Source organism: Lampris incognitus, chromosome 19 (genome assembly GCF_029633865.1).
Source record: "Lampris incognitus isolate fLamInc1 chromosome 19, fLamInc1.hap2, whole genome shotgun sequence".
In the NCBI taxonomy this organism is placed as follows: domain Eukaryota; kingdom Metazoa; phylum Chordata; class Actinopteri; order Lampriformes; family Lampridae; genus Lampris; species Lampris incognitus.
In genome coordinates this window covers 10,426,902-10,442,087 of record NC_079229.1, presented here as the reverse complement: position 1 = coordinate 10,442,087, position 15,186 = coordinate 10,426,902, and the positions used below count along the sequence as shown (strand labels likewise).

Below are 15,186 nucleotides of genomic sequence, written 5' to 3'. Positions count from 1 at the left end.
TTGAAGGGGGCGGCGCCCCAGCGCCCTGTACTGGCCAGCCGCCACTGATCACAGCAAATGGACGTCTATGGGAGGCGGTGAGAAGCTGCACAGAAATGGCAGATGGTGCTTAGTATCTGCTACCTTTCTGCTAGTCTTGCCTCTGTCGATTTGCAGTTGTTCCTCACATCACTGAACGACTGAAGTTAGCGCTCAGACAGAAATAACACAGAGCTCATTTCCACCGAAGGCTGTCGGCATTGATGCACGGTAACCTACAATGCCTCGAACACCACCATGACGATGGTTCCACCGCAAAAAGCCATAGCGAGACGACGCAGAACACTGCATGTGATGGATATATAGGGCACAGAAGCCACCGGATTGCACTGCAGCCCCCAGGGGGAGTCCACCGCTCCCCACCCTTCCCGTGTGGGTCCATGTCCTGATTGCTCAGTGTTGAGTAACAGGCTGTTGTTATGGTGTCAAGCCCTATCAGACACATTCCTTTTTTGTAAAAGGAGGACATGGCTAAGATCATGATAACCCCATAATGATCTAGTCGAAGGTTTATCAGCAGTCTCTAATCTTATCATCACATCATCCGCTACAAACTCAGCCATTCAGAATGAGTCTCTGCATGCAATTGAGAATGACACCGTATACTTAGAACCTGATAAATTTCCAGCACCGCGCCGAGATTGTTCTTAAGTGTTTGATTGAGAAGTAGATACGCATACCTTAAGACTCACTAATGTGGGTTTGATGGAAAAATCACCACCTTACCTGCGGCCTGTGCTTTGTGTCACTCAGGGATCTTTGCCGTAAGGATGCCAAATGCGACTACTACTTCAGCATCGACTCGGACGTGATGCTGACTAACCAGCAGACACTGAAGAGCCTCATTGAGCAGAACAGGTACTGATATTTTGCTTTGTGGGGTTATAAAACATTTCATAACCCCTTCTGGGAGCCTTTCTGCATTGAGACTGACTTTTGCTCCTCAAGTGGCAAAACCACAGGAACATTATGGCCGAGGGAGCGAAAGGTTAAAAATAAAGTGCCTCTGGCTTCCTGTCTTTTTTTTTTTTTTTTTTTGCCGTGCAAAACAACACTGCGCCAATCTTGAAATGCCACTTTGCATTATATAAAAACAAACATGCAAACTTGTCTTTTCTCTGGCCCCGCTCTTCATTTAAAATACAATCCCTGTAAACCAGATGTCTTTGTGGATGTGGCAAATATCTTGTGACATGGTGCAGAGTACTATAGGCATAAGGCAAAAAACCCCTTCGGGGATATTTAAAGAAAGCATGGGAATTCTTCGCTGCCACAGAAAATGTGGGAGGGAAATTCAGTCTTCACCCCGAAAAATTGGCATTATGTTGCATCACATCCATTTGCAACCCATCAATAAACATGTGATTTACGGTTAATGTATTTTCCATTTCTTGTTTTCCTCGTGAAAGCAGAGTTCCTCTCAGTTCGCTTTGGGTTTTTAGATTAGAAGTCCAGTAATGGGGCGGTTCTGTCTTACCACTTTTCATGGGGATTCAGTAACACACTCCAAATGCCGCAAGTTTTGCCAATGTGTATTTAGTCAGTGATTTTTTTTTTCAATCCAGTCGAGTATTGCTTATTGTTCTGGTTTCTATTGTTGTTGTCAGATCTGTCACCTACTTGGCATTTCTCACCTCCCTCCATTTTGGCAACTGGGATTTTTTTTTTTTAGATATAGCCGGTTTATTTGACCACTAGGAAACCCAGCATATTTTGTGGCTTACTGCCTGTGAAATGTCGCTGAGTTTTATCCACTCTGACAGAATTACCCTCTCTCTGCTCTTCCTGTTCTCCTCCCTACAGAAAAATAATTGGTCCCCTTGTCACTCGGCACGGCAAGCTGTGGTCCAACTTCTGGGGAGCCCTGAGTTTGGACGGTTACTACGCCCGCTCTGAAGACTATATCGACATTGTGCAGGGCAAACGTGTGTAAGTTGCAAGTCCTGTAGAATCTGGACTCCGCTTAAAAAGCACACAGTGGATCACAACATCTTATTTCAATGCTGATAATTAGAAAAGTTGTGTAATACTCATTTATCTATTAATGATGTGCAAGGCCTTGGAGTGAAAAGCAAATGCGTTTGTCATGATGCTCATGCCACCATTCGTTTCACTGCTTGTCGGCAACTCATTGTCCCTGCATGTTATGCGGACATTAAGGTTTGTGTTTGAAAATAAAGTGAAGAGGCGTCCGGGTGGTGTAGTGGTCTGTTCCGTTGCCTACCAACACAGGGATCTCTGGTGCGAATCCCTGTGTTACCTCCGGCTTGGTCGGGCGTCCCTACAGACACAATTGGCCGTGTCTGCAGGTGGGAAGCCGGATATGGGTATGTGTCCTGGTGGCAGCACTAGCGCCTCCTCTGGTCGGTTGGAGTGCCTGTTCGGGAGGGGGAACTGGGGGGAATAGCGTGATCCTCCCACGTGCTACGTCCTCCCGGTGAAACTCCTGACTGTCAGGTGAAAAGAAGCGGCTGGCGACTCCACATGTATCGGAGGAGGCATGTGGTAGTCTTCAGCCCTCCCCGGATCGGCAGAAGGGGTGGAGCAGCGACCGGAATGGCTCGGAAGAGTGGGGTAATTGGCCAAGTACAATTGGTGAGGAAAATGGGGAAAAATTCAGAAAAAATAAAATAAAATAAAGTGAAGAGATGATAACTGAGGGACTGCGTCATTGCAGTTCTCCAGACAAAATAGTCTGAACGGCTTACATGTGTTTACCGTATCCCACTCACTTCCTAGGTTTCCTGCCGAGAACACTATCTACTCTTTCCAGACTGATGCTGGAACAGACTTGTGGTCATAAATGACACACTGAATGCAATAAAAAAAAATAAATTCCTCCAGGAGTCCCAAGACCTAGATGCTTAATGGCTTAACAGTGCAATGAGCCTTTCCTTTTTGCCATCTCTTCTTCCTCCAGGGGACTGTGGAACATTCCTTTCATGGCACATGTATACCTTGTAAAGGGCGAGATTTTGAGGAATGAACTGAAAGAGAGAAACTATTTTGTTCTGGAGAAACTGGACCCAGACATGGCCTTGTGTAGAAACAGCAGGGAAATGGTGAGTAAAATGCACCCTTCAACTTCGCAAATTCATGTTTTATTACGTTCAGAAATCAAGTTTATTTTTAGAGTATATTTAAAAAAAACATTGACCAACATCAAAAAAGGTCGAATCAGTTCATGTGGATAAAGCATTTATTGACAGATATGTTTCATCACTCATCTAAGTGACTAAAGAGGTCACTTAATGCCCCTTTTCCACAGCATGGTACTGGCTCAACTCGACTCTACTCTAGTCGACTCTACTCACTTTACTTTTTGGGATTTCGTTTTCCACTGCAGATAGTATCCCCTCACGGCGAAGCCCCGGTGGTCATTTGTGGGCGTGTCGACTAGTTTTTTTTAATAGATATTATTTATATTTAAATAATTATACATATATTTATATTTATGTATGTATGTATAGTTGTATTTTCATGTCACCTTTTAGTATTTGCTGAGCTCACTTGGAACCTCGATGGAGGTGGTACCAAAAAAAGTACCTCATACCAGGTACTGTCCCTGACTTTTGCCCAATGGAAAACCAAAAATAAAGTGCGTAGAGTTGAGTCGAGCCGGTACCATGCGGTAGAAAAGGGGCATTAGATGAGTGATGAAACGTATCTGTCAATAAATGTTGTGTCCAAATGAACTGATTGAACCTTCTCTGATGTTCTTACCTGCAGCGTTTCCCAACCCAGTCCTCAAGGAACCCCTATCCTGCAGATTTTCATTGTAACCCTGCATAGGTAGCCCTGCTTGTACTTGCTCAACCAATCATCTCACAGCACTTAATTATGCAAGGTGTGCAACATCTAACATAATTCATTGCTGATCGGTTGAATAACTACAAACCGGTACCTATTCAGGGTTGCAAAGAAAATCTGCAGGATAGGGGTTCCTTGAGGACTGGGTTGGGAAATACTGCTTACCTGGATTACTGAGCATGCATCAAGACAACGGTGACCAACATATACTATTAAAGATATTGTGGTGTGACTATTTAGTGCTTGATACTACGTAGTATTCCTACACATCTGTATGAGAACCCACAGAGTTAATGAGGGCTCATGGCTCTAGAGAATAACTACATAAATACATAAAGTAAGCAGCGCCAATAGTTTAGAAATGAAATATGTGTTAATGCTGAAAGTCAACAGTGCTGCTGAGACCAAAAGAGGAAGAGCTGGCAAGTATAAGCAGTTTGAAACGTGTTCCTTGTCTGTCATCAAGGCATGATCTTCCTCTGTTTATGACGGCCGCTGTGGTGCATTCACGGGTCTCCTCTCCATCCGTCTCCCATCATTGCCCTCCACTTTCCTCCCCTCCTCTTTGTCATGTGACTGCGGACGGTTCAACAGACTGCAAATTCACTGGCTGGCTATTTCTGACAAATGTTGTTTTGTCCATTTCTTTGTTTCGTCCCTCTCCTCCAAATCTGACGTCTGAACTCTGAATCCAGGCGATACTCTTTGTCACTCACACGTCACCTGTACTCAACCCTTAACAACTTCCACGCTTTATCCAAACTCAGCATGGCTCTGGACTGCCTGGCATTATTCCCAGCATGCACTTCTCCCGAGATAACCCTAAAGAAAACATCAGCTACAAGGGGGAATCTTGTTCTTTGTTTTCTTTCAATGCAGGCACCTCTTCTCTCCTCCTGGGTTGCTATGTATGTGATATATTTATATATCTTACCTGCCACCCTCTCTCTTCCTCTGCAAAAAAGCATAATGTTACATTATTTTTACATGGTGCTTTTCCTTTATTTTAGACCAGTCACAGAGAAAAAGACTCCCCTTCTCCGGAATCATTCCATATGCTCAGGCCCCCAAAGGTTTTCAATTGTTTTGATTATTCTACTTTCTACACTGACAATTTCCAATGGGTTAGCACTTCAAGAGACATTGGTTTCTATCCCGAATAACTGGGAGGTAAAGTCTGTGACAAACTCAAATTTACTCACAAAAGCTGACACTTCTAAGGTGCATCAGTTATCTTCTCAGGAAACCAAACATTTGAAATTTGGTACAAGCTTAAGCGCCTGTACAGAATTCCTCTTTGAATTGTATTTGAACAATGCACGGAGCTGACATACGAATGAAACATATCAAGAGATGTGAGTCCTGCTAAGTCTCAGAAAGTTATAAGAAGTCTGGCAAACCCTTTGGAAATCCATGATGACTTGTTGCTTGTGATGAGCTGAGGGCTAACGGCAGCTCTGTTTTCGTTTTCAAAGCCAGAGAGGGGAAGCACCGGTTTTACTCTGGCATTTGTATCCTTTCCAAGAGTTGATGTTAAGGAGGAAGAAGTGCTAGAGATATAGTCCATACAGTCCATACACACAAATCCCCTGTCCTGATGCTTTACCCCGCACAAACCCTACAGAAAACACACGTAACCCGCTGCTCCCTCCAAACACACCGACTGATCTCAGACTAGGCTCCACTGAGAGGGTTTTGTTCTTATTTCTGCTCTGCTTGACAGGTAGTGCCCGGGTTGTGGACGCCTGACATACGAACTCCCGTACTTACGAACCGACCTCCGTAAAGCCTGTTATTATTGTAAACTGCCCGGTACGGGATTCGATACGGGGTGTACTGCACCACAAGGCGACATCTCTAACCGCTCGGCTAAAGGGTCAGACCCGTTAGCTAGGGGCTAACGTGTCTTATTAGTAGTTTACATTATTAAAAAAAATAGAGTTATACACAACAGTTCCTACCAATGAACGGACGGACTACTTTGCGCGACGTCTGTAGAGACACGCGACCAAGGTAACACTGCGCGTTTGAGGCGGTCCGTCGGCGCGAGGGCGAGCAGGGCCACGCCGCCGTCGCCATTTTAAGTCGGATCGCCAAAGCGTTGTTGTGTGCGCCGTGTTTTGACTTAAAATGTTCGTGTGTTTACCCTCGTAACCGTGGCTGCAAAGCGTAAGTCTGATGCAAGGGATGGTGTTGCGCCGAAGAAAAGGAAAACAATGGCGACATAAACGGAAGTGGAAATAATAAAGCGTTGAGAGTGAGGTGAGACGCTCTTATTGTTTTCTCACTTACCCGGTGGGGAAGGGAGGCAGGCGAGCCCCGAGCGGGGTCTCATTTCCGGCGGCAAACGACAAAGGCGGGTGAGGAGTTTGAAATGTAAGAAGCGTTTCTTTCATTTCGGTATTTATTATTATTATTTTTAACCCCCCCTTTTTTGTCTTCTCCCCGCAATTACCCCGCTCTTCCGAGCCATCCCGGTCGCTGCTCCGCCCCCTCTGCCGATCCGGGGCGGGCTGCAGACTACCACACGTCTCCTCCCATACATGTGGAGTCGCCAGCCGCTTCTTTTCACCTGGCAGTGAGGAGTTTCGCCAGGGGGGCGTAGCGCGTGGGAGGATCACGCCTTTCCCCCCAGTTCCCCCTCCCTCTGACAGACGCCCCGACCGACCAGAAGAGGCGCCAGTGCCGCGACTAGGATAAATGTCCACATCCGGCCGCACACAGGGCCCATTGTGTCTGTAGGGACACGCGACCAAGGTAACGCGGGGATTCGAACCAGCGATCCCCGTGTTGGTAGGCAACGGAATAGACCGCTATGCAACCCGGACGCCCCTCTTTAATGTTTTTTTATACTTATAGAAGCATTCTCTCTGTTATAAATATTGTACTGTAGTTACATTTATTATTATTACTTCATTATTATATTCATGATGTTTTAGGTAAATATATACTATACACTAAGACAAACATTTGACTCATTGACGCTAGATGTGAACGGTACGTAACTGATCCGACTTACGTACAAATTCGCCATAAGAACGGACTCAAAACAGAACTGGTTCGTAACCCGGGGACTGCCTGGATGACACTATCCAATCCGGACCAAACTACGAAAAGAAAACCAGTGGTTTACAATTTGAATATGTAAATTTTTGAACAAACTGAGCACTGAAAACAAAAGACAATCCTATCAGTGCCAGTTACTATAGAAAGCCTAGTCTGATAGCGAGTCCATCCCACACACCTCCACCTTCACCTCCTACCCACCCCTCCTACCCCTAAATGCCCTATCCCTGCTTCACTGTAGAAGGAATATTATTCCTGGATCCGCTCTCTCACAAGCTCTGTTACTAGCCTCCCCCCCACCCCTTCTCACCTGGCTCCCCTATGCTAAACACTACCCACAACCCCCAGCACCCACCCACATCTCTGAAATAATCCTATGTAGATTATTTATTCGTGATTTGTGGCGCTGACAGTTCTGCCTGCAAATCAAAACACAACTGATTCCAGTGTGTTAAAACTTAAATCGTACTTTGGGCAAATGAATCTTTTTTTTTTTATCGGTTTGCCTCGAGTGACAGTATTTGTCCGTTTGATGCCAACGCCAACTGTTTGTATGATAAATGTTTTCCGAGCGTTAAACACTTCTGCAGTTGAGAGCCGAGTGCTGCAGCGTGGATGTTTGGATATGCATGTGTTATGCACATTACCTGTGAGACACTGCAGATTTTGCGAGTGCAACTTTTGTCTGGTGAGCTAACTGAACTTTCTCCATCTGCTCCAGGGAATCTTCATGTACATAACAAACCGCCAGGAATTTGGAAGACTAATCTCCACAGCCAATTACAATACTTCACATTATAACAGTGACTTGTGGCAGATATTTGAAAACCCTGTGGTAAGTCATTATGATTATATTACTCTTTACTGTTCTCATTTGGGTTTTTTTTTTTTTTTAAATGTCAGAGATACGGCGTGGGCACCTGTAAAGGTTTTAAGCCGTAATGAAAAGGTCGCAGTTCTCGGGGGATTGTGAAATAATGCCTTCATTGTGTGGCCTCCCCCAACTGATAAGGCTTTGTGATTTACTACTGTATGCGGCGTGTCGGGGCCCGCCTTGTGAAAGCGTGGATTAACTCTGATTGGTATGCAGGTCAGCAAACACACCGAAATTAACCGCTAATCCGTCGTCCTCTCAACCCGCAGGACTGGAAGGAGAAGTACATCCACCCAAACTACACCCGCATCTTTACCGAGAACTACATGGAGGAGGTCGGTGTGTGTGTGTGTGTGTGGGGGGGGGGGTATGTGTGAACACACAAGGGAGAGTGCAAATGAAAGATAAACAGATAAAATGACTCAGTTATAACAGCCATTTGCACATCTGGTTTATATATTATAAATATCCCATTACTTTTACCGCGATTTAGGGTGAGGTGTGAGTCAGTCCATTCTCAGTAGTCTGTGTGTGTGTGTGTGTGTGTGTGTGTGTGTGTGTGTGTGTGTGTGTGTGTGTGTGTGTGTGTGTGTGTGTGTGTGTGTGTGTGTGCGTGTGTGCGCGTGCGTGTTGCAGCCCTGTCCAGATGTGTTTTGGTTCCCTGTCTTCTCGGAGAAGGCCTGCGATGAGATGGTCCAGGAGATGGAGCATTATGGAGAGTGGTCTGGAGGCAAACACGAGGTCAGTCCTACCAAAGCTAGCTTAAATGAAAAAAAAAAAGATACTTTCCATATGACATTTGTGTTGACGCGCATCTCCCAAACGTTTAAAATGTGATAGGGCGTCCGGGTGGCATGGCGGTCTATTCTGTTGCCTACCAGCAGGAGGAATCGCCGCTTCGAATCCTCGCGTTACCTCCGGCTTGGTCGGGCGTCCCTACAAACACAATTGGCCGTGTCTGCGGGTGGGAAGCCAGATGTGGGTATGTGTCCTGGTTGTCCAAAGGAATTGAATCGAGTGCAACTGGACTTGGTATATATATCCGTGAAGACGTGTCACCTCTCATCCAAGAGGCTTCATCAGTTCGTGCCTTTCTGACTAGACTAGCTTGGTCTAGTCAGAAAGGCACGAACTGATGAAGCCTCTTGGATGAGAGGCGAAACGTCCTCACGGATATATACACCAAGTCCAGTTGCACTCGATTCAATTCCTTTGGATAACCATGACCTGGATGAATGAGAACATTCACAGACTTGTCCTGGTTGCTGCACTAGCACCTCCTCTGGTCGGTCGGGGCCCCTATTTGGGGGGGGAGAACTGCGGGGAATAGCGTGATCCTCCCGCGCACTACGTCCCCCCTGGTGAAACTCCTCACTGCCAGGTGAAAAGAAGCGGCTGGCGACTCCACATGTATCGGAGGAGGCATGTGGTAGTCTGCAGCTCTCCCCGGATCGGCAGAGGGGGTGGAGCAGTGACCAGGACGGCTCGGAAAAGTGGGGTAATTGGCCGGATAAAACTGGGGACAAAAGGTGGTGCAAAAATCCCCCTACCCAAAAAAAGTTTTAACGTGTGTATGCCAGCATGCACACATTTACTCCATCTGGTGTCTCGTGCGTTTGAGCATCTTTCGACAGATTTCAGTACGTGTGCTTTGGCTTTTCACGTGTGCACACACACATCCACTTGCTGTGGATGAGCACGTACATGCTTAATTTTATGATGCGTATCGTTCCCGAGCCCTGTATTTTAATATGAGATTAAAGGGTTAGGATACTGCATCCAGTTCATGTGGCCTTTTTTATGTACTTCTACATTTGCAATTAATGTCGCCAGAAGAATGTGCGCCAAGGACGGTACAGCTCACGCTCACTTCCTGGCTGGTAACGTTCGGGAAAAGCCTGAGCTGGATGGGTCATTAATCCCCACACAGGCAAAGACATCAGTGCAGCCTGTGGTTTTCCAGCGCACATGTACACGGCAGTCCCACACAGAAGTACACACGTGCGCATGTGCACACACACACACACACACACACACACACACACACACACACACACAGACGTCACCCTGTATCATGCTGTGAAGACTGCGGTCACAGGAGAGATTCGGTCATTTCTTCCATCATTTAGCATCGCTGCAATGGTTCCCCCCATTAATGGCCATATTTCTCATATTGCTTTTCATTTTGTCTCCTGCCGTCTCCACAGGACAAGCGGATCACTGGCGGCTATGAGACGGTGCCAACAGATGACATCCACATGAAGCAGATAGGCTTCGATAAAGAGTGGCTACACTTCATCCGGGAGTTCATATCGCCGGTCACTTTAAAAGTGTTCTCGGGCTACTACACCAAGGTAGCATGACCACACACACTGGGATTCTGTTTTGTTGTGAAACGAACCCGTTTGCTCAGATGTGTGACTAGAGATGAGTGAGTCCCAGTCTTAGGACCTGCTTTTACACGCATGTCACATTCCTTGAGAAAACACGATCTTTTCTTACAGCGGTTGACTGGTAGGCCAGCGGATCATGTTTTGACGGATTTGCTGCCCGTCAGTTAAACATGATGTATTTTGCAACTGTTCATCCCAGGGCTACGCTATAATGAACTTTGTGGTGAAGTACACACCCGAGAGGCAGGCGTACCTGAGGCCCCACCACGACTCCTCCACCTTCACCATCAACATCGCTCTCAATAACAAAGACAAAGACTTCCAGGTGAGGAGCTTTATCCCAGCGGTGTAAGGTGAGATGCTCAATATGGAATGGAGAAAAAAACAAAAAAACACCCAGGCGGTCTGTTCCGTTGCCTACCAACACAGGGATCGCCGGTTCGAATCCCTGCGTTACCTCCGGCTTGGTCAGGTGTCCCTCCAGACACAATTGGCTGTGTCTGCGGGTGGGAATCCTGATGTGGGTATGTGTCCTGGTTGCTGCACTAGCGCCTCCTCTGGTTGATCGGTGTGCCTGTTTGGGGGGGAAGGGGAACTGGGGAGTATAGCGTGATCCTCCCACGCGCTACGTCCCCCTGCTGAAACGCCTCACTGCCAGGTTAAAAGAAGCAGGTGGTGACTCCACATGTCTCGGAGGAGACATGTGGTAGTCTGCAGCCCTCCCTGCGTCAGCAGAGGAGGTGGAGCAGCGACCGGGATGCTCGGAAGAGTGGGGTAGTTGGCCAAGTACAACTGGGGTGAAAAAGAGGGAAATTCCCAAAAAAAACAACAAAAAAAAACACTTGAGTGTGTGTGGATTTCATCAAATCAGACGTTATCTTGGCTTTCCCGTTCTGACACCGTCCATCCTTCCTCCCCATGCTCATCTTAAACTCTTGGCCCCCGCCGCTCCTGAATCCCACACACGCCGAAGTTCCATCACCATTTTCTTTGCTACGCCAATTTTTCACTTTCTGCAACCCTCTCTCCACCCCACCCATCCAACCCCTCCCCCGCCCGCCCGCCACAGGGCGGAGGCTGTCGTTTCCACAGGTATAACTGTTCCATAGAGTCACCGAGGAAAGGCTGGAGCTTCATGCACCCCGGACGGCTGACCCACCTGCACGAAGGCCTGCCCACCACCAACGGCACCCGCTACATCGCAGTGTCCTTCATCGATCCCTGAACTCCTCCACGACTACAGATCTGTGTTATACCTGGCTTTTAGTGTGTCGCTTTTGGGGGGAGGGGAACAGTTTTGGTTTTTGTTCTTTGCATCTGTTTTGTTCTGTCATTCGATGTGTCGGCAAACTCCGATTTTTTTTATTTTTTTTTATTTACTGTTAAAGGGTAACTGACAATAACTTTAAGAGACTCTGTTAAACAGAGTGTAGTGCCTAAAGCGGAGTGATTTTCAGTCATCCACAGTGTAGACACAAAAGTGAACACACACAGGAGGGAAACAAATCACGACTTCAGCTGGTAGAAACTCCTCATGCCGCCGCGTGCATACGTCTCCACCTGTATGTATGTTCAGTGTCAACTGAAAAGATTCCAATATTTATTTCGTGTTTTTTGTTGTTAGCTTGTGGATTGTGCTAGTTGTGTTGAATTTTTTTACACAGTTGGCTTCACTCTGCCGTCAGCAGACTGTCAGATACTGTAGTTTTAATAGTGTTTTAATGGCGAGTTGGTGGAACTGTTGGCGAACCAGCCGCACCAGGTCGGGCCTCGTGTGTTTCAGGTAAAAGGTTCGAATACTGTATTAGCTCCTCGTTAGTTTCCATAGTGATTACTGGTGCTTATCAACGTCTCCTTCTCCTCCCGGGTGAGGTGTCTAAACCAGTACCTGGTCTTCACTTCCGCTTTAAATCAGTCACACTTCCGTTTTTACTTCATAATATATGATTCCGCACAAACTAGGGTTGCAATTAAAAAAAGAAAAAGAAAGAAAAAGAGATCTCTATTTTTGTAACTTTTGACAACAGGATTTGATATAAATTCTGTTCAACTGAAGTTCGATATTTTGTTTCACTTGAAATGTTTTTTTTAATTATTATTCGTAGCAGTCTTTTGCTAACTGAAAACATTTCAGTAATGTTTACTTTCTCTGAAAGTTGTGTGAATGAATATTGCACCTCAGCCAATTAAAATGCTTAACTTATTGAATCATGGAAATTTAATAAAATGTATATGAAGAAAAACGTTTTCGTTACATGTTGTTAACCTGCATTCCACGGTGTTAAATCAACACATAAAAGTCGAGGCCATAACGCCGCACTGTTGTTTTCACACAGTACAGCCTTAAACCTTCTCATGTGGGCGTCCGGGTACCGTAGCGGTCGATTCTGTGGCCTATCAGCACGAGGGTCGCCGGTTCGAATCCCCGTGTTACCTCCGACTTGGTCGGGCGTCCCTACAGGGTGGGAAGCCGGATGTGGGTATGTGTCCTGGTCGTTGCACTAGCGCCTCCTCTGGTCGGACGGGCCACCTGTTCGGGGCGGGGAACTGGGGGGAATAGCGTGATCCTCCCACGCGCTACGTCCCCCTGGTGAAACTCCTCTGTCAGGTGAAAAGAAGCGGCTGGCGACTCCACATGGATGGGAGGAGGCACGTGGTAGTCTGTAGCCCTCCCCGGATCGGCAGAGGGGGTGGAGGAGCAGCGACTGGGACAGCTCGCAAAGAAAAGGGGTGGGGGACCAGGGCCAAAAAAAAAAAATTCTCGTGCACGTTCTTCGGTGATGGGATGACGCTGTGTGGAAGTGACAGGGGAATCAACTCACAATAGTGTATTGTGTTACAGCGACAGCGATTGATCTTCCGAGAGTGTTTATATCCTCTTCCGTTAAACCCGGTGTCACACGCGGAAACAAACCCTGGTCGTTAGGGTGGGGGGCTGCTGACAGGGACGAGCGGCGGCGTATGGAGGAATGGTATTAAATCCGTGCAAGTGCAGCACAGTTTAGCTTGGATACAGACGTGCGGACATGCCCGTTCAACCAACCACATGCGAGCCATACACACTAGGGATACATAAGACTGATGAAAGTGTGTGGGAGGAAAGCAAGGACGGGGTAGTGGGGTGGTGATGGTGGTGGTAGCGGAGTTCACAGGAAAGCTGCCCTTCCGAGAGAGGAGGTGGGCGTCCATGTTTATTTATCACAGCCAGCCACCTTATTGAGGCCCGGGCAGATGACATCACCTCCCATGAATCAATCTGGCCCCTCGCTGAACTCCCCACACAGCGCAGCCTATCTTGCACAAGTACGGCGGTGCATAGTTGAAGGCCGAGAGACGAGAACTGATACAAGATAAAGATGATGACAAGAATTCCCCATGATCTGTCTGCAGCGAGCGTATCCGCCTCAAAAACACGAACGAAACCGCAAATCGAGCGCTTCCATTACGCCATTTCGTCTTACCTCTCACCTTCCTATCAGATCTCATTTCTTTTAGCACCTGGAGCCTCTGGAGTCTTGCCCGTCCTCCTCAGGGAAACCATGTTTGTTTTCGGTTTTCAATGTGCAGGACTGAGTGAGGCAGTTCGACTACGCACACAACACTGTTGCCGCCTCGCTGTGAAGACTGGGGGAAGGCTGGATGTGTGAAGGGGAAGGGATCTAGGTCAACTCTGGGGGAAAGGCTCAGGCCTGCTGAAAGAGACCCATTGTAGGGCACAAACACACATATACAACCCCCCCGCCGCCCTGCTGCCCTCTGAAAGGTGACATTGATCCCGACCAGGCGCAAAGGAAAAAAACCCAGCATACCTTCTAAGACTCGGGTTCTCACAGGACGACTTATCAAAGGACAGAACGCACAGGGAAGAGGGGGAAAAAATGGCAAGCTACCGCCGAGTCTGACTTCTCTGCGGATAAGCGGCAGTGAGAGTGAACATGTCTGGGTATGTGAACTGGGAAGCCCAGGCCATCAATCTGTCTCGGATTGATTCCGCTCCCGTCTGATTTATGGGTTGACGTTGCAACCTTGGGTTGCACAGAACCAAGACTGGACAAAACAGCACAACAGCCGCACATAGTTGGATGCACAAAGTTTAACTCAATGATCTGGGTTCAACGGCCTTAAGAGACCTGGAAATGCGATCCTGAAAGGGTGCCTCTAAGTGCAGGGTGCCCCGGAGACAGACAGCGATTAAGCTATTACTGTGGCATACACTCCTCGTCTTGACCACACAACAGATTTGAACCTCTGGAGTGTTTACGATGATGAGAGAAGCGAGAACCTACGGAGCCCGAAGGCGAGGCTTCGTGCAGCCACATGCACGGCCCAAAGGGAGGGAACGAAGGGGTGACCGCACCACTGTGTGCCACATAGCCCCGGGTTCGGTTTCCACCTTGCGTTTTGCTTCCACATTACCAAAAGCAGAGAGAGAGAGTACCAGCCATTGGACCTGGGAGCCTCACATCTGATGGAAACATGGGAGAAAAAAAACCCGCCATCTGCCAAGTGCTCCTCATCCCTCCTCCAGAAATAGTCGGCTAGGGGCACGGCACACAGCATGACCCTACTTCAACTTAAGACAGTGTCATTACATCTCTCCTGCTGCGCTCTTTATGGAGATATTTGTTTTGAAGTTCGTTTCACTGTTCTTTAATTCAGAGGCAACAAAAGTCTTGTAACACCACACCACAAACGACACGCAACAATGTGCAACTCCGTCATTTAAGATCTGGTTTAAAACAAGCCCGAACCTCTGCAGCAGAGCTGAACATACCCAAACAAGCGGCACGCTACGTGTCAATCAGGCCCAAACGGAGGTCAAGTGTGAATGAAGAACCATGTAACCTCTGAATATAACTTGCTGGAAGTTTCTGTGATTATGTTTGGAGCGCATGCAATAGTGTGTGGGTGGGGGGTGGGGGGGGGGCTGTTTGGTCCTGACAAAGGGAAATAGTGAGTCAAGGACACTATAAACAGAAAAGCACAGAGGTGGATGACATGTCT

At 47.4% G+C, this 15,186-nt stretch overlaps 1 protein-coding gene across 2 annotated transcripts in view; it reads left to right on the top strand.

The window, feature by feature from the left end:
* The window catches only part of plod2 (procollagen-lysine, 2-oxoglutarate 5-dioxygenase 2), a 43,634-nt gene extending 31,215 nt beyond the window's left edge, over positions 1 to 12,419 (top strand). The window contains exons 11-20 of one of the 2 annotated variants that reach the window (XM_056299353.1): positions 793 to 897; positions 1,843 to 1,968; positions 2,960 to 3,101; positions 4,860 to 4,922; positions 7,637 to 7,750; positions 8,059 to 8,124; positions 8,426 to 8,530; positions 9,997 to 10,143; positions 10,382 to 10,507; positions 11,252 to 12,419. In XM_056299353.1, coding sequence (XP_056155328.1) covers positions 793 to 897; positions 1,843 to 1,968; positions 2,960 to 3,101; positions 4,860 to 4,922; positions 7,637 to 7,750; positions 8,059 to 8,124; positions 8,426 to 8,530; positions 9,997 to 10,143; positions 10,382 to 10,507; positions 11,252 to 11,407 — 1,150 coding nt within the window. In that variant the 3' untranslated portion in view covers positions 11,408 to 12,419. The remainder of the gene's footprint in view (positions 1 to 792; positions 898 to 1,842; positions 1,969 to 2,959; positions 3,102 to 4,859; positions 4,923 to 7,636; positions 7,751 to 8,058; positions 8,125 to 8,425; positions 8,531 to 9,996; positions 10,144 to 10,381; positions 10,508 to 11,251) is intronic. The other variant, XM_056299355.1, reaches the window with a different exon arrangement.
* The last annotated feature ends 2,767 nt before the right edge of the window (positions 12,420 to 15,186 follow it).